Source organism: Ovis canadensis, chromosome 20 (genome assembly GCF_042477335.2).
Source record: "Ovis canadensis isolate MfBH-ARS-UI-01 breed Bighorn chromosome 20, ARS-UI_OviCan_v2, whole genome shotgun sequence".
Classification (NCBI taxonomy): domain Eukaryota; kingdom Metazoa; phylum Chordata; class Mammalia; order Artiodactyla; family Bovidae; genus Ovis; species Ovis canadensis.
In genome coordinates, this window is record NC_091264.1 from 23,932,702 (window position 1) to 23,951,128 (window position 18,427).

At 43.0% G+C, this 18,427-nt stretch overlaps 1 protein-coding gene across 6 annotated transcripts in view; it reads right to left on the bottom strand.

Moving 5' to 3' along the window:
- The window catches only part of ILRUN (inflammation and lipid regulator with UBA-like and NBR1-like domains), a 102,930-nt gene extending 87,989 nt beyond the window's left edge, over positions 1-14,941 (bottom strand). For 3 of the 6 annotated variants that reach the window (XM_069564143.1, XM_069564144.1, XM_069564142.1), the window contains exon 1: positions 14,486-14,930. In XM_069564143.1, coding sequence (XP_069420244.1) covers positions 14,486-14,643 — 158 coding nt within the window. In that variant the 5' untranslated portion in view covers positions 14,644-14,930. Of the gene's footprint in view, positions 1-14,485 lie in introns of all 6 variants that reach the window. The other 3 variants (XM_069564145.1, XM_069564141.1, XM_069564146.1) reach the window with 2 other exon arrangements.
- Positions 14,942-18,427: the final 3,486 nt, after the last annotated feature.

Here is an 18,427-nt window from a genome sequence, read left to right on the forward strand (position 1 = left end):
AGTTTGTATCAAGATACCTAATACCAAAGTAACTTTATAAGACCAAGTGCCTGTCCATCAGTAAGAAAGTAGCTAAACAAACGTGGTCAGCCACAACTGAATACCATGCATCCATTAAAAAAAAAAAAAAAAGATGGTACACATTGTGAAGTTAACTTAAGAACAGCCATGTCCAGTGTGATTCCCTCTGCGTGCGTGTATTTTAAAGCATGACAGGGATAAGACCTCTATATATGAGATGGTACACCAATATATCCTGCTCTCCCAGTTAAAAAGTCTTGACAACCGAGGTGAATGATGGACCTAAAACGGCTTGGCCTAAAGTCCACACTAATAACATGTCAACGTTTCTTTTAAAGCATTGAGCAGGGGCAAGTTTCTATATACAGGTAAAGGAATATTGTGAAGCCTTTAAAAATAAAAGTGTAAGGGCTTCTCTGGCAGTTCAGTGGCTAAGACTTAATCTTCCAAAGCAGGGGTGTGGGTTCACTCCCCGGCTGGAGAGCTAAGATTCCACATGCCTCAGGGCCAAAAACCCCAAAGAGAAGCAATATCGAGACAAACTCAATAAAGATGTTGAAAATGATCCCATTAAAAAAACTATTAAAAAAAAAGTAGAATCTTATTAAGAATGGAGAAATGGTCACAAGACTTTCTGTTGTTGTTGCTGTTGTTTGACTGGTTTTCTGTTTATTTATTTGGCTGTGCTGTGTCTTAGTTGCAGTATGCAGGCTCAGTAGTTGGGCAAATGGGCTTAGTTGCCCTGTGGCATGGGGGATCTTAGTTCCCCAACCACAGATTGAACCTCCATCCCCTGTATTGCAAGGTGGATTCTTAGCCACTGGACCACGAGGGAAGTCCCATAATAAGAGATTTTTAAAGTGAAAACAGATTGCAAATAGTGTGTATATGGGTTGAAGGGTATCCCCCTGAATTCATGTCCTCCCAGACTCTCAGAACCATAATCTTTGTAGATGTAGTCATAATAGATTTTCTTGTTTAGATGCCAAGTTGTGTCTGACTCTTTTGTGACCCCATGGACTGTAGCCCGCCAGGCTCCTCTGTCCAAGGGATTTCCCAGGTAAGAATACCGAAGTGGGTTACCATGTCCTTCTCCAGGGGATCTTTCGGATCCAGGGATCAAACCTGCGTCTTTTACATTGGCAGGCGAATTATTTGCAGCCAAGCCACCTGGGAAACCCCATAATTAGGCTGGCCCTAAATTCAACTGGCGCACATACACACACACACACACACACACACACACACACACACACGCGCGCGGACAAAGGTCATGAGACTACTGAGACAGAAACGGGACTGAGGCAGCTACCAGCCAAGGAATACCAAGAAATGCCAGGAGCTATCAGGAGCTAAGAAGAGGTAAGGAAGAATTCTTCCCTAAGAACCTTTCAAGGGGGCATGACCCTGGTGATGCCCTGAATTCAGACTTCCAGCCTCCAGAGTAAGAGAATAAATTTGTTTTAAGCCACTTAGTTTGCGGTACTTTGTTATGGCAGTCCCAGAAACCTATACAGTGTGTAAAACACAACAATCAGGAGCACAGAGTCTGGTCCCAGGCTGCTTATATTTTAATCCCACCATCTGTTACCCACATAACTTTAGGTAACCTCTTTAACCTTACTCAGTCTCTAATTATTTTCTGTAAAATGAGGGTAACAGTATTTACCTCTTAGAATGTTTATGAACATTAAATTATATGTTACGCTTAATCACTTAAAACAATACCCAGAATATGGCAAATACTCCACTTCTATAATGCAAACACAGGTACAAACACAGTAGCATTAGAAGGATAAAGATCAAAAGGTTAAAACTGTTTATTTCTGAGTCCTGTAAGTATGGCTTATTTTTTTCTTTTTGGTACTTTCTAGCTTATATATAACAAGATTTATGCCATAATAAAATTATTATTATTAAATTTGAAAATAAAAAGGCAGCAGTTCCCAGTTACAATTGTATGCAAACTCTATCCATCAGCTAATGATTTCCACTACTCAAAGCCGGCTATCAAAGTATTTTTTTTTAAATTAAAAAGCAAAATTTACTTTAGAAGATAAAACACTGAAAAGCACTTAGAAGCACATGATTGTATCATTCAATCAATCATTAGTAAGCTGTTGCTGCACAATAGGCTATGAATCACTGACCTCAAGCACAATAAGTCCCAACTCCTGGAAACACACTGCAGACTCAAGGCTCAAACATTTTAAGAAAACACAACTGTTCATTTTTAAAGTGAGTCTTTTCAAACCCAGTACACAGTAAATTCAATGGGGCTGAGTTTCACATTTGGAATAAACTGCTACTCCTCTCATACGTTAACAAATCATTAAAAAAAATCATTAGAAAATCACTTACAAAATCAATTACCCTTCCACCAAGCAAAAAATGTATTAGTGTCATTTGCACAAGGTGCTTAATAATGAGTTAAGTCTCAGACTTCCCTGGTGGTCCAGTGGTTAAGAATCCACCCGCCAAGGCACTTTGATCCTGCTCTGGGAAGATTCCACGTGCTGCAGAACAACAAAGCCCATGCGCCCCAGCTGCTGAGTCTGCCCTAGCGCCTGCGAGTCAAAACTCCCGAGGCCCTGGCACCCTAGAGCCTATGCTCTGCAACGAGAGAAGCCACCCCGAGAAGCCCGCACACCCAGACTAGAGAAAGCCCGGGCTCAGCCAAAGGTAAAACAAAGAATAAACTTTTTAAAAAAGAGCTAAAACCTCTTTGGTGAGTTTTGGGTCCCTAAAAAGTTCTCTGACACTATGAAGTGTGTTCTCTGACAATACCTCATGAGTAAATTCAGTCAAGCACACTACTAGATGCTCTTAATACATCAAAACAAAGGTTTAATATGGAATCACTAAATGAGAATCTGTTAATACAGCGAAGGAACTTTACTGTATTTGAAGAGACCAAATCCACCACTGCATGGGGTTTTTTTTGTTGTTGCTACTTTTTGTTGGTTTTTACTATGTGTTTTTTCTTATTGAAGTATAGTTGATTTACAATGTATTAATTTCACCACTGCACTGTCAACTTAAAAAGTGTATCTATTTCATCAGCGTATCCAAGTACCTTGATAGCTAATTCAGTACCCACTGAAGCTAAAGAGGTGCAAGAGATACGGTACTCACTACTCTGGATAGGAAAAAGTATTATTCAAACAGCAACACCACTATCCAAAATTTTTATACACATTTAATTTTTTATATGTATATACAAATATACGAACTTCCCTGGTGGATTAGTGGTAAAGAATCCACCTGCCAATGCAGGAGACACAGTTCGATCCCTGGGTGAAGAAGATCCCCTGGAGAAGGAAATGGCGACCCATTCCAGTATTCTTGCCTGGGAAATCTCATGGAGGAGACTAGTGGGCTACAGTCCATGCGGTTGCAAAAGAGTCGAACACAACTTAGTGACTAAACAACAACACGTAGACACACATGCATAAAAAATTACCTGTGTACATGTACAAAAGTCTGTAGACAAAATTTTCTAAAGGGTACAGAAGAAATAGCAGTGGCTACACCTAGAAAGGAGAGGGGATTTTGTGTTTCACTATTTATCCAGAGGTTGCAAATGAGTGGCCCAAGGACCATATCCCACCTACAGAGGTGCTTTATTTGGCCCTCACAGTGTTTTAAAAATACTTAAAATGGTTGCCAACAGCTGAAAATGAGGAAATATCCCATAAAAATCTGAATTTCTGGCTTCTCTTGAAAAACTGAAAAAAATCAAACATGAGGCCCCATCCAATGGCAAAGTTTGGCTTAAGTTTCACACATCCTCTTTACAGAAGGCAAGTGCTTTCTAGCTCACATATACATCAGTTGTTCATGTCCATAAGCATTTTAGTTTGCAATTCCTGTTTAGACCCTTCTACACTACTTACTTGGAGGAGGAAATGGCAGCCCACTCCAGTATTCTTGCCTGGAGAATCCACGGACAGAGGAGCCTGGCGGGCTGCAGTCCACAGGGTCACAAGAGTCGGACACGACTTAGCAACTCCTCCACCACCACCAGCACACTGCTTGCTACGCTCTTTAGGTTCTCCCTCAATATGGAAGCCTCCACTATGAAGGGCCTCCCTGGTGGCTCAGTGGTGAAGAACCTGCCTGTGAATGCAGGAGCCAGGGGTTTGATCCCTGGTCCAGGAAGATCCCACACGCGTGGAGCAACTAGACCCGTGTGCCTCTACGCACTGAGCCTGTGCTCTAGAATCCAAGAACCGCAGCTCCTGAAACTCACGCTCTAGAGCCCTCAAGCTGCAACGAGAGAAGCCACTGCAATGAGAGGCTCACTGCACACTGCAATGAAGAGCACAGCTAAACATGAAAACTTTGAAAATATGCATATAATGGCACAGATCCAAGAGAACTTTACAAAGTTTACAAAATACTTTTTCCATTCATATCTACATAACTACAAATGTTACCTAATTTTGAATAACACATTCTCTCATAAACTGACTACAAAGGATATTTAGTACAAGGAGACAGGCCTGGAAAGGCAGATATATAATATGGTGGAACCAACCTACAGAGGGTTCAAATTTCTTCCAGAAATGAAATTTTTGTGGCTACTTAAATTTTAATTTGCTTTCATGTCATGTAAACCCAAATTAAACCTACAAACAAAAAAGCCTGAAAGGAAGCTTAGTTTACAGAAGTTGTTTCTTCTAACAGCACTAGACTTCAAGACTTCCAAACAAACAAAATATTTACTCTCATCTACTTCAGGCAAGTATTTATTAGTACTTTAACAAGTATTTATTGAGCACCTACACATACACAGCATTGCATCGGATGCTTAGGGAGAAACAAAGGCTGTTAGGCAGAAACAAAGGCTGTTAGGCGACATGTTCCTCTCCAGGGTGTGCATTATATATGATATCTGTGTGTTGCAAAGAATTGTATATGATGTTAGTAAAAAGGCAAGAGTGGAGTTCAGAGAAGACAGCACTACCAAGAATTAATGTCCCAATTAAAAAAAAAAGATTTAATGAGGTATAAAGAGGAAATAATAGCATTCTAGGTAGAAGAAAAAAGTCAAAAGTTGGAAAAGCCAAAGCATGTGTGTCAAATAAGCAGGTGGCCAGCTTGAAAGGGGCAGAGAGGAGCAGAACATCTATCACAAAAGACATGCCGGCTGGATCACTCTAAGGAGAGTACTGAAGTCAAGGTAAAAGCTCTCTACCTAGCCGGCAACCAAGCCCAAAGGTTTCTGAGAAAGGAAGGGCCCTGATCAAAGCTGTGATTCGGAAAGACTGACCTAGTACTGGGATATCCACGAAACGGACTGGAGGAGGAGAGCCTGGTGCAAAACACCAGTTTGGAGACTATTCCAATGTTACCCTGTTAAAGTGGTAATATAATCTATCAACTAAAGTGATGCCAAGGAGAATGGAAAAGACAGTTGGGAGGTGCACTGCAGAGTGGAAACGAACTGGACTTGGCAAATGATCTGGGGTGTTCAGGAAGGAGAGGGCACGGGAAATGCCTCAGTTTGAAGCTTCTGTCTGGAAGACCACTGGAGCTGCTAACAGAACGAAGAAAAGTCAGAAAAAGCTGAAAGACTGGGGGTAGTCTAGAGGGGACTGACCTTTTCAACATACATTTAGTTTCGGGTGCCGATAGAACATGCATAAGTTTTTTCCCCAAAACCATGCACACTTTTCTTGACCAATTTTCAGTGGCAGGCAAAGATAGTAAAGTACATACTAAATAAAATTAAAGGATATATTTAGTGCAGAGTCAATGAGAAGCCAGTTCCAGAGCATATGATATGACAAAATTAAACTACAGAATACAGATGGATTCCTACCTCAACAAAATGCAAAAATTAACTAAAAATAGATCAGTGACCTAAATATAACAACTGAAACCATAAGATTCTTAGAAAACAGAGGTAAATTTTCACGATCTTGGATAGGCAATGAATTATTAGCTGTAACACCAAAAGTGCAAGCAGCAACAAAAAATTAAACTTGGCCTCATTAAAGTTAAAAACATTTATGCACCAAAGGACATTAACAAGAAAATTTTAAAGACAATCCGAAAAACTGGAGAAAATAGTTGCAAATCATATCTGATAAGGGTCTAATATATCCAGAATATATAAAGAACTCTCATAACCAAACAATAGACAGTCCAGTAAGAAAACCAGCAAAGGACTTGAACAGATATTTCACCAATAAAAATGTACAAATGGCCAACAAACATATAAAAAGACATTCAATATGATGAGTAATCAGAGAAATGCAAATCAATCTCACAGTGAGGTACCACTTCAGACTCACTTTAATATAAAGATGGCCTACAAGTGTTAGCAAGTTTGTAGAAAAATTGCTAGACACTCTCAACCTTGTTAGAGGAATGTATCAGATTGCTGCAAAAGTAATTGCGGTTTTGCTCTGTTGAATTCTGATGTTTTATATTGGAATACATTCTTAAATAAAGGTGGTTATGTTTAATGCACATTTCTTGCTTCACTTTTCTTGCTAATGACTTGCTGTTTATTTTACACTTATTTTAGACTACAGAAATGATGTTAGACAAAAAGCAGAGTCAAGCGATTTTCTTATTCAAGTTCAATATGGGTCATAAAACAGGGGAGACAACTCTCAACATCAACAATGCATGTGGCCCAGGAACTGCTAGCAAACATACAGTGCAGTGGTGGTTCAAGAAGTTGTGTAAAGGAAACGGGAGGCTTGAAGAGGAGGAGCGTAGTGGCCAGCCATCAGAAGTTGGCAATGACCAACTGACAGATCAAAGCTGATTCTCTTACAACTACAGAAGTTGCTGTCGAACATTCTATGGTTGTTTGGCATTTGAAGCAAACTGAAAAGGTGAAAAAGCTGGGTAAGTGGGTGCCCCTTGAGCTGCCGCAAATAAAAAATTCAGTGTTTTGAAGTGTCTTCTCTTATTCTGTGCAACAATGAACCATTTCTCAGATTGTGACATGTGATGAAAAGTGAATTATAGGGCTTCCCTGGTGGCTCAGTGGTAAAGAATCCACCTGCAAAAGCAGGAGACACAGGTTCAATCCCTGGTCCAGGAAGATCCCACACATGTCAGGGAGCAACTAAGCCTGTGCACCACGACCATCGAGCCCGTGCTCTAGAGCCCGGGAGCCCCAACTACTGAACCCACGTGTCGCAACTACTGAAGCCCGTGCACCCTAGAGTCCATACTCCCCAACAAAAGAAGCCACCGCAATGAGAAGCCCTTGCACCGCAAGGAGAGAGTAGCCCCCGCTTGCCCCAACGAGAGAAAAGCCAACACAGCAATGCGGACCCAGCACAGGCAACAAAGTCCATAAATAAAAGTTTTTAAAGTGGATTGTATACAACTGGTGACGATCGGCTCATGCTTGGAGAGAGAAGAAGCTCCAAAGCCAAACTTGCACCAAAAAAAGGTCGTGGTCACTGTTTGGTGGTCTGCTGCCAGTCTGATCCACTACAGCTTTCTGAATCCTGGTGAAACCACCACATGTGAGAAGTAGAGACGTATGCTCAGCAAATGGATGAGATGTACTGAAAACTGCAACACCTACAGCCAGTCTTAGGTCAACAGAAAGGCCCCAATTCTTCTTCATGACAACGCCTGACCACAGGTCACACAACCAACGCTCCAAAAGTTGAATGAATTGGGCTACGAAGTTCTGCCTCATCCGTCATCTGACCTCTCACCAACCGACTACAACTTCAAGTATCTCAAAAACGTGTTACAGGGCAAATGCTTCCACAACCAGGAGGAGGCAGAAAATGCTTTCCAAGAGTTCACTGAATCTTGAAGCTCAGATCATTACAAACTTAGAAACAAACTTATTTCTCATTGGCAACAATGTATGGATTATAGTGGTTCCTATTTTGATTAATAAAGATGTGTTTGAGTCTAGACAGTCTGAAACTGCAATTACTTTTTCACCAATCTAATAAATGACTCAGCCACTGTGGAAAACAGTTTGGTGGCTCCTCAAAAAGTAAAACATAGAATTACCATATCACCACTATGTATATATCCAAAGAACTGAAAATAAGTACTCAAACAAATACATTAAAACTCATATTCATAGCAGTTCTATTCACAATAGCCAAAAGGGGGAAATGGCTCAAAATGTCCACCAACAGATGAATGGAAAAACTGCGTTTATACACATACAATGGAATATTACACAGCCATTAGTGGTCACTAAGTTGTGTCTGACTCTTGCAACCCCATGGACTGTAGCCTGCCAGGCTCCTCGGTCCATGGAATTCTCTAGACAAGAATACTGGAGTGGGTTGCCATTTCCTTCTCCAAGGGATCTTGCCAACCCAGGAATCAAACCTAGGTCTCCTATATTCAGGCAGATTCTTTACTGACTGCACTACAAGGGCAGTCACGTAGCCATTAGAAGGAATGAAGTACTGATGGATATTAGACACAACACAGATGAAGTCTGAAAGAAGTCACACACAAAAAGGATAAATATTTTTATTCCATTTATATGAAATATCCAGAACAGGTACATCCATAGAGAAAGAATTCAGACTGCCAGAGGCTGGGTGGAGAAAGGAATAGGAAACAACTTCTTAGTGGGTGTGGGGTTTCCTTCTGGAGTGATGAAAATGTTTCAGCTAGATAAAGGTATGGCTGCACGTCATGAATACACTAACTGCTACTTAAATTGTTCACTTTACCGTGGTTCAATTTTAAGTTAATTTCACCGAAATTTTTAAAAAATCAATATTCCAAAGCAAAAATAAAAACAAGCTCCAGCTCTTGTTCACTTCTGATCCCATTAACCACATTCTTGCCAAGCCAATCATTCAGACAGCTCTGTCCACTTGCTCCTTCCTGGTTTCACTCAGGAAACCTAACATGACACAACTTTTCCATCAATTCAAATCCCCCAACCATGCCAAACCCTCTAAGAAACCTGCCCATAGCAAGCAGTCAATATTTGTGAATCGCTGGTTCTGTCAGATTCAGTCCATCCCTACCAGCTCTGAAGCTTTCCTCTGTTAATTCAGCATCAATATATAAATGTTTCTTCCTTATTATCCCCAAGCTTTTTCTTAGTTTCAGGCATGTTCTTTTCCTACCAGAGAGCAAATGATGATAGAGGCTGTCTCCTGCTTTGTATTACACCATCTACCAGGGTCCACCCAAAATATATTTGTTTAAATACTGTCTGGTTGAGGGAATTCTTTGGTAGTTCAGTGGTCAGGACTTGGCGCCCAGATTCAATCCCTAGTCAGGGCACTAAGATCCCACAAGTCGTGTGGCCAATAAATGAATAAATAAATACTGTCAGGTTGAGTTTTTGCTGTTGTGTGCTAAACAAATTGGGGTGGGGAGCTGGAAGATAAGAGGTGGTAAAGAAACACCTCCACCCACCCTAGCTATAATGGAGACTAGTTCTGACTTGATATATAATCAGAAATGCAAGTCTCACAGCAACTGAACAGTACAGGACAACAGGTAGCTTTTACTATCCTTTTAAAACTAAAAGGAATCTGCATGTACTATTTGTAAACTATTTTATACTACACCCAGAGTCGCAACCTTTTAGTGGGGAAGAAAGCCCAAAGCAAGAACTCCCAATCTCCTTAAAAATGCAACAGCGTGGACAACACTCTATTATGTTATGCAACTCTTCCGACTGTTCCTAAAGCTGCTGCCTGGCACACATTTTTAAAGGAAATCATCATTAACAAGTTTTAATCTGTCATAAAGGGACTTCTAGATTCATACGTATACACCAATGAGTGCATCAGAAACCCATTTAGCATACATGCGACTGAGAAATGGATCTCGATCAGGCAGGGGAAGCACGGTGACCAGAGAAGTACACCTGATTTTCACCTCTAGGTTCTGATTCCACTTCACTGCACAGCGGTTATACCTTCCTGTTACCCAGAACAGTACCTCTGACAAAGTTGAAAGTCTACAGAACATTATTTAACAAAAGTTTTTCCCTGAGTTATTTTTCTAAAAAAACATCTGTCCCATCCATAATGGGTGCATGCAGTCTTCCAAAAAATAAACACTGCTTCCTGAAGCTACCTGGAGGTAACCTAGGATGCTGTAACACCCAAACTGCAAAGCACTAGCCTAATGAATGCTGTTATTTAGTTGCTAAGTCATGTCCTGCTCTTGTGAGACCCTACAGACTGTAGTCTGCCAGGCTTCTCTAGGTCCATGGGATTTTCCAGGCAAGAATACTGGAGTAGGTTGCCCTTTCCTTCTCCAGGGGATCCTTCTGACCCAGGGATGAAACCTGCGTCTCCTGCACTGGCAGGTGGAGTCTACCACTGGCCACCAGGGAAGGCTAGCCTAATGAACAGGAGGGACAGAGCAACCAACACTGTCTATATGCTCGTCAAAGATAATTAACTTATCTCTATAATGAGAAACAGGGCTTTCTCAGCTGGTAAAGAACCCACCTGCCAATGCAGGAGACACGAGAGACGTAGGTTTGATCCCTGTGTCGGGAAGATACCCTGGAGTAGAAATGGCAGCCTCCTCCAGGATTCTTGCCTGAAGAATCCTATGGACAGAGGACCCCGGTGGGCTACAGTCCATGGGGTCACAAAGAGTCGAAAACAACTGAAGTGACTTTAGCATGCACGCATAATAAGAAATAACTTCCACGTTAATGTCCTCTTAAAAAATCTAGAAGGGTTATTCACCTCTTGTCACAAATGCTAAAGAATAATTCACCTTGAAAACATAACAGAGACAAATGACTTAGAGGGAAGACAACTGAATTTAAAATCTTATGCTGTACTAAACTGGTACCTTTAAAACTGATTAAAAACGGTAAGTTTTATGTTATGTATATCACACCACAATTAAACTCTGCTCTCAATCCTGTTGGTTTTTGTTGGGGAAAAAAAAATCTATCAGATTACATTAAAGGACAAGAAACCATTAAATTCAATGTTTTTAAATTATGTATGGTTGAAAACTTCTAGTGATTTGTATTAATAGAGGCTTTCTGACCTTTTAAGGAAGGTGTTTATTAGATATTCATCTCCAAGGAGGACACAAACAAAAAAGCTTAAGTTACAGTAAGAAAGATTTAGTTTTGACATAATTCTAACTAGCAAGGTAATTAAACACTACAATAAGGTACCATGCAAATCTCTGCCCTTCAGGATTCAAGAATAAGCTACTTGGAAGAGTTAAATGCAATCTTGCAGGAAAAACTGGAATGAACCAGAGAATCTTAAGCCAGCTTCCAGTTTCAGAATTCCAAGTTCTATACGCACAGCCTAATAGTGTCTTCAGAAGACATTCCACCTATAGAAAGTTATTCTAATATACAAATCATCTCAGTTTGGCTTCAGATATTGGGTTCCTTCACAATACCATTTATGTGCTTTAGATACTCAGGAACTGAAAATTGACTACTTTTGTTAAGAGGCAGTTCCACCAATCTCTGGCAACATAGCTGCCAGCTCAGGTATAAACAGTACAAAACTGAAATAATACTGGGTTCTAAATTAAATAGAAATACCTACATAGTACACATCCAACCAAAGACTTTGAAAAAAAATCTGTTTACAGGGTAGGTAATTTATAAGACCAAAACACTCAATTTTGTCAGTTTTCAACAGTTTCTTAAAAAGTTGCTGGTTAACAACAGAAAATAAATTCTTACTTTTGAAAACAAATACATGGTCTTTCCAAATAGGGTTTCATTTTAGATTACTCATTTTAGGCCTTCAGTTTAAAACTATTATTTTTATTTTACCACATTTTTTTAAACCATCACTAGACAACTGAATGGCGGTTATTTATTACAACCCAAAATAGGCAGGAAGTCACAGGTTAATCATCTCAAACTCAACAGGTTAACCACAGCAATTTGAGAGAGGTTTTGGCAACCTGTATCAGGACTATCTCAAAAGTTTTCAAAGTCAGACATTAAATGACACTTAAAAATAATACATTTCTAGACCTTGGATATTTATATTTAACACACAAATATTTTGATCAAGTATGCATTCATGTATATATTTTATTTTAGCTAGACTTTATCAATTATAATTAGCATTTTTTAAAATAAAAATCTAACAAGACAAATTTAGCCAGGTCAACATTGGAATCAAAACACATTACTGGATTATGAAGCTAACTGCTTTCATTGGAAAAAGAATAACAAGCCTTACTTCCTTTCATTCACAAATTTTTCACTTTATAATCAAAGAAAATAAATAACATATGACTTTCACAGTCAAAAAAATAGGTAATGTACTTACAGCTGAGTTATCACTTAATAGTCTGAATTCTTAAGCAGCTACTGACTTCTAACTGCTTTAGAACCAGAATACATTTTTAATGGCTCACTCCTTCGCTCAGAAATGTATCACACCTTGTTTTACACAGAGATAACATCTTCTCAGAACACATGCTACTGTCACTAAGCTTAATAAGTTTTAGATAAAATTCAAATAAAAATTTTATAATGCAACCATAATTTTTTTTCCTCATCCACACTGAGCCTCACCTTTCACAACACTTAAAAACAATCTTAGACATTAAACACATATACCTCAAGCATATAAAATTCATTACATTGTTTTTGTAGCCATAATAATTGGACTAATAAATACTGACTCTAAAAAACTAAAAACTTATTAGGGTGGGATTTAAATGGCACAACTCACAAGAGGGTAGGGAGAAATAATGATTTCTACCAAACTGGAAGCAACAATATGCCAAGTTTCCTATGCTGAACTAGTGTAAACAGGAAGAAAAGGACCTGGGGGTGGGAAGCAGGCAGGCAAGGGCACAACCCTCCTCAAGACATAGCTTTACTTCCAAATTTCACCAGGGTACTACCTCTGTTCAGTGTTTTCAATAGCCCCTGCCACTCTCTATGAAACACACAGGCTGGTGCTCACAAAACGACTGGAAGCTGTAGTCCCTGTTGGACATAAAAGTCCAACAGGGGATCAGAAATACTTCTAAACATCTAGGTAGTCAACCCCACTCTTACTATATCAACTTTAAAGATGAAACAACAGGAACCACCAATGAACCACAAAAATATTCACACATCACCTTTGGAGCCACCACAGCTACAAAACTCATTTATAAGATGAGCACCACTCAGGATAGGGTTGGATGAGAAAGGGTATAAAGACAAAGCTTACAGACTCTTTTTCTGGCATTGCTTGAGGCATCACGTAGACACGGAATAAAGGGGAGCCTGGCTCTGTAAGTCATGCCAAAAGAAACAAGATTCCACATGCCAGGGGACTGAGTGCCCAACACAGAGAGCAAAGGGCAATCATCTCATGGCTTTCTGACCAAAGAAAGATGAGCTGCTTCACCTGAAATTCTTTCAAAGGAAGTCTAATGGTCTCCACTTCGTCACTCACCTTGAGTGAACTCGACAAGCCCTCCTCAGAGAACAAGGGGAAACTTGGCTACCAGAAATAGCAAGTGCTCCACCCAAAACCAAGAAACACCCCTGTAGTCGAAGTTATCACGGCCCTCTACCCCAAATCAGTCTTCTACAAGAAGACTCCAAGCCAAAAAGTCAAGTTCTCCATTTTCCCAAACGGCTAACAACCCAGCTTTTTTTTTTTTTTTCCCCGTAAGTGCCTCTGAGATAAGCCCCTCTCCCTTCCCGTACTCTGGAGCCCAGAGCTCCAATCCCGTCAGAAAAGTTCCCTCCCGCAGGACAACCTCCTCTCCTTCACTTTTATTCACGTTTTCCCCAGACCCTGCCCCCCCGGGTCTAGCACGCCCGGTCCTCCATTAGTAGATCCCACCCCTTCCCGGGCACAGCTCTTCGGAAAGTCCTCTTTCTTATCCTACTCACTTGTCCTTCCCTGTAAAGTTTTCCCCTTTTTCCTGTCTGTCCTCGAATGGAGACACACACTTTAATAAGAGAGACGCACACAAATGATCTGTTCTCAGTTCTTAACTCCCAAGTCTCACCCGCGCGCCAGGTTCTGCCTGCCCACGGCACCCAATTCTCTCCCAGAGTTTCCCCTCAACCCCCGTCATCTTCAGCCTCTAACTCCATACCCCAAGCTTTTTTTCCACTCCGCAAATTCGGATTTTCCGCTTTACTTTTAGCCAACACCACGGCCCCCTTCTTCCCAGGTGGACCCCGTTCCTCGATGCTCAAGCCCTTTTCCTCCTCTTCCCACGTTCCTCGGCCGCTAACAACACTCCTCCGAACCTCAGCACCAGCCCCCCGACCTCCCTTCCGCCTCTCCTGCCCTCCGTGGCCCCACAACTCTCCTCCTATGTCCCCCTCTAGCCCTGCTTGGGCCCCTAATTCCTCCCAGGCCCCGAGGGCTCCCCACACGCCCTCCCCGCCCCTAGAGAGGGGTGTCCCTCAGAGCCCGCCCGGCCCGCCCTGCCGCCGAGCTCGGGTGTCCCTTCCCTTCCCCTCGGGGCCCCGAGGCCGCTGCCAGAGGCTGGCGCGGCGGCGGAGCCGGCTCACCAGTTGGTCATGTCCAGGAAGAAGGCGCAGCCGGCCGGGTTGAGCTGGAAGCCGAGCAACCGCTGAAACTCGGAGATGAGCACGTCCTTGTCCGTGGTGCCCAGGCAGCTGAACTTCTGCATCAGCTCGGGGTCCAGGTCCACGTCCATACCCTCCATGGCTGGGGCCGGACACTCGCTTCCCCGCCTCCTCACAACCAAGCAGCCGCCGCGCCGCCGGGCCCGGGGACCGGGAGGGGGCCCGCTGCTAGCTGGCGCCGCGAGCCCGCTCCGCTGAGGTAGGCCCCGGGCCTCTCACCGCCTCATCGGGGTAAACTCTCTCAGCCGCTCACTCGCTCTCGCGCTCCCCCCCCTCCCACCCCCCCCGGCGCCGCCGCCTCCACCGCCGCCGCCTCTAGCTGCGCCGCCGCCTCCGCCTCCTCCCGCGCCGCGCCCACTGCGCAAGCGTCGCCTACCTAGGCCCCGCCCCTTCCTCTCGGAGGCCCGCCCTCAGTGGCGTCACAACCCCGTGACGTCCCCCGCGTGACCTCACCACGGTGGGGCGAGGGGGCGGGCGGAAGGAAGGAGGAAGGGGAAGGCCAGGAGGCTCGAGGAGGTGACTCCCGGCCTGACCTTTTCCTCGCCCCGCCCCTACCCTGAGGAGGAGGAGTTAAAACCTCGGGCTTGAGCAGGGGGGAAAGCTAGGGGCTCTTGGGTCTACGACGGTGCGAGCATTTTGGAGATGAGGAAACTGAAGTCGGGAAAGAAACTAGAGACTAGGACGAGATCCAAGTACCAGATTGCACGCAGGACCCATTCTTCTTCGGAGCCAGGGCTTTGCCCCTCGCGCTGGAAGGGCTTGTTTGCATGTTTCTAGAGCTGCTTTCGCAGAGGGATAATGCCCTGAATAGTTGGTTGCCGGCCACACACTTGGTGGCACTGGTGATGTTTTGTTATGCAACGGTAGTCTCCAGTCTCCGGAAAGTAAAGGAGGCCTCAATGCAAACGGCAGTCACGGGTCCATGCCAACACCGCATATAATCTTCCACCCACTCCGTCAACACCAAGCCTCTCAAAATAAAGTTTAAGTCATGAGAACGTGACCTGCCTTGTTTCGTTTTTAGAAGGCAAAGTGTTACTGTGCATATAGTACTTATAGTACCTGATCAAGGCCCCATTTCAAAACTAAATAAGAAAGGAAGCATAGGGACTGCCTGGTCTACCTCCCTTCATTCCTTCTCGCACCACGTTTGCCCGACACTCTCCTACATCCCCATGGGGGAAGGACGAAAAAGAAATGATCTGTCTTTAAGCGGCTCTCTGTCTTAAGGAAAGTAAGATCCAGAAAGTTTGTACGCCTTGTCCGAAAATACAGAGCTGCAAAATTAGAAACTATCTTTCATTCCTACGTTTTCCATAACAATTTCAACAAGGAGACAGCTAGAATAAGAGACCAGCAGCATCTGGGGTGCCATGAGATTTTGGAAAGGCAAAAAGATTCTACTTCCTTCTGTCCTACTACCAAATGAGACTAACAGGTTTTAAAAACTTCTGAGGTCCCACGCCTTTGGGAAAAATCCTCATTCTGCCAGTTATCGCTAGTCATGGTGCTTGTCCAGATTGGTTTGTTGTAAGGATTAAAGAGTTGACAATATATGAACTCAGTACCCTGCCTGCTCCCTAAGAAGCACTCAAGAAATGGTAACTAATATTGTGATCATAAACTTGAGGAGATGACTGTGGGGTTAGATAGGAGTCTAGTCAAGGCTATGGTTTTTCCTGTGGTCATGTATGGATGCGAGAGTTGGACTGTGAAGAAAGCTGAGCGCCACAGAATTGATGCTTTTGAACTGTGATGTTGGAGAAGATTCTTGAGAGTTCCTTGGACTGCAAGGAGATCCATCCAGTCCATTCTGAAGGAGATCAGCCCTGGGTGCTCTTTGGAAGGAATGATGCTGAAGCTGAAACTCCAGTACTTTGGCCACCTCATGCGAAGAGTTGACTTATTGGAAAAGACTCTGATGCTGGGAGGGATTGGGGACAGGAGGAGAAGGGGACGACCGAGGATGAGATGGCTGGATGGCATCACTGACTCGATGGACATGAGTCTGAGTGAACTCCGGGAGTTGGTGATGGACAGGAAGGCCTGGCGTGCTGCCATTCATGGGGTCGCAAAGAGTTGGACACGACTGAGCGACTGAACTGAACTGAACTGAATACAAGCAGACAGGCACGACTTCTTCTGGTCCCTCTTCTGCCTCACTTCTCTTGTCCTCTGTTACAATATGAAGTATGTGTCCTCTCTCTTTTCTTAATAAGGGGCCACCCTTTCTCCAATGATTTTTTTTTTCTCCTACTGTCTGAATCTTATGGATGATGGAACGAGAACCCAAAGATTATAAAAATCCCAACTTTGGAGCTGAAAGGACGTGAGACTGTCTACAAACAAAGGAATTGAAACTGAGAGAAGAGAATTGATGAATCCGGAATGACACCGCTAGTAATCACAAAAATTCTCAGTCTAGCACTCTATCCACTATATCCTGCCACAGTTCCCTTTTGAGTTCAAGGTGGCCTTAAATTACAAAATAGTTCAAAATGTATACACTTTTCTAGGAGCTGTTTTAACTTGCACATTCATGGATTCAAGTTGTGTTGACCAAGGATTTAAAGAAGAAAATGTTATTGAAACCTGATGAGTCTATTAGAATGCTGACCCAAAGGAAATTAAAAGTTCTTTGCCAACTTCCATCAGTACTAGGGGCTCAGCTCACACCTAAACAGCCCACAGAATACAAAAAAAGATCCTGGCGAATAAGAGACCCAAATGGCTCAGAACTTCAGTTCATGATGGGAGCTATCTCAAAGCAGTATAACTACTCCTTAAGTGAATTCTGAAACTTTATGGGGACAGTTCTGGGTCTCACGAGATTGGAGGTTGTACCCTAAACATGAATTCCCTGAAGACCAGGGATGCTAATCATCTACAATTCCTGGGACAGTGATGCCCAATAAGTATTGTCCTATCCCTAACCACTGTGTACACTGATCAAGGCGGCTGGCATATTAGATATGAAGAACCAGCCCACCCCACCCCCCATGGAAAGATTCCTTTGTAGGGTGGGATATGAGATGAAGGAAATGAGGTGTTACCCATTCAGGAGATTCTCAGACATGTGAATCTCCACTTGAGTCTGAGTGGTCATATAAAAACATCTATGGTGCTGCCCTGATGGCTGTGCCCTTTTGTTTTGTTCTGTTAGGAAGACAGCCTGATGAAGGGCTGGTTCAGAGGCAAAAGGATAAATTGCTGAGCTGCTCTAAGAAAGGAAAACTGAGAAGCAATATTTCAAAGGGGCTTCTAGGTACCATCTCAGGACCATGTCAGGGGCTATGCTTGAATATGTCACTGCCTGGAATATGCCCAAAACCTGCCACTTTCTAAATTTCTTGAGCTGGTGATCATATGTAAAAAATTTAGACTAATCCCAGATCCCCAGACCAGATCAATTTCAGAGTTTGTTTTTTTTCCCCCAGTATTTATTTATTTTTGGCTGTGTTGGGTCTTTGTTGCTATCTGTGCACTTTCTCTAGCTGCGGCAAGTGGGAGCTACTCTTCGTTGTGGTGCGCAGACTTTTCATTGTGATCGTTTCTCTTGTTGCAGAGCATAGGTTCTAGGCATGCAGGCTCAGTAATTGTGGCACATGGGCTTAGTTGCCCTTCAGCATGTAGGACTAGGGATCTAATCCATGTCCCCTGCATTGGCAGGCAGACTCTTAACCACTGGACCACCAGGGAAGTCCTAGTTTCAGGGTTTCTTGGCTTCCCTGGTGGTTCAGAGGTTAAAGCGTCTGCCTGCAATGTGGGAGACCTGGTTTCGATCCCTGGGTCAGGAAGATCCCCTGGAGAAGGAAATGGCAACCCATTCTGGTATTCTTGCCTGGAGAATCCCATGGATGGAGG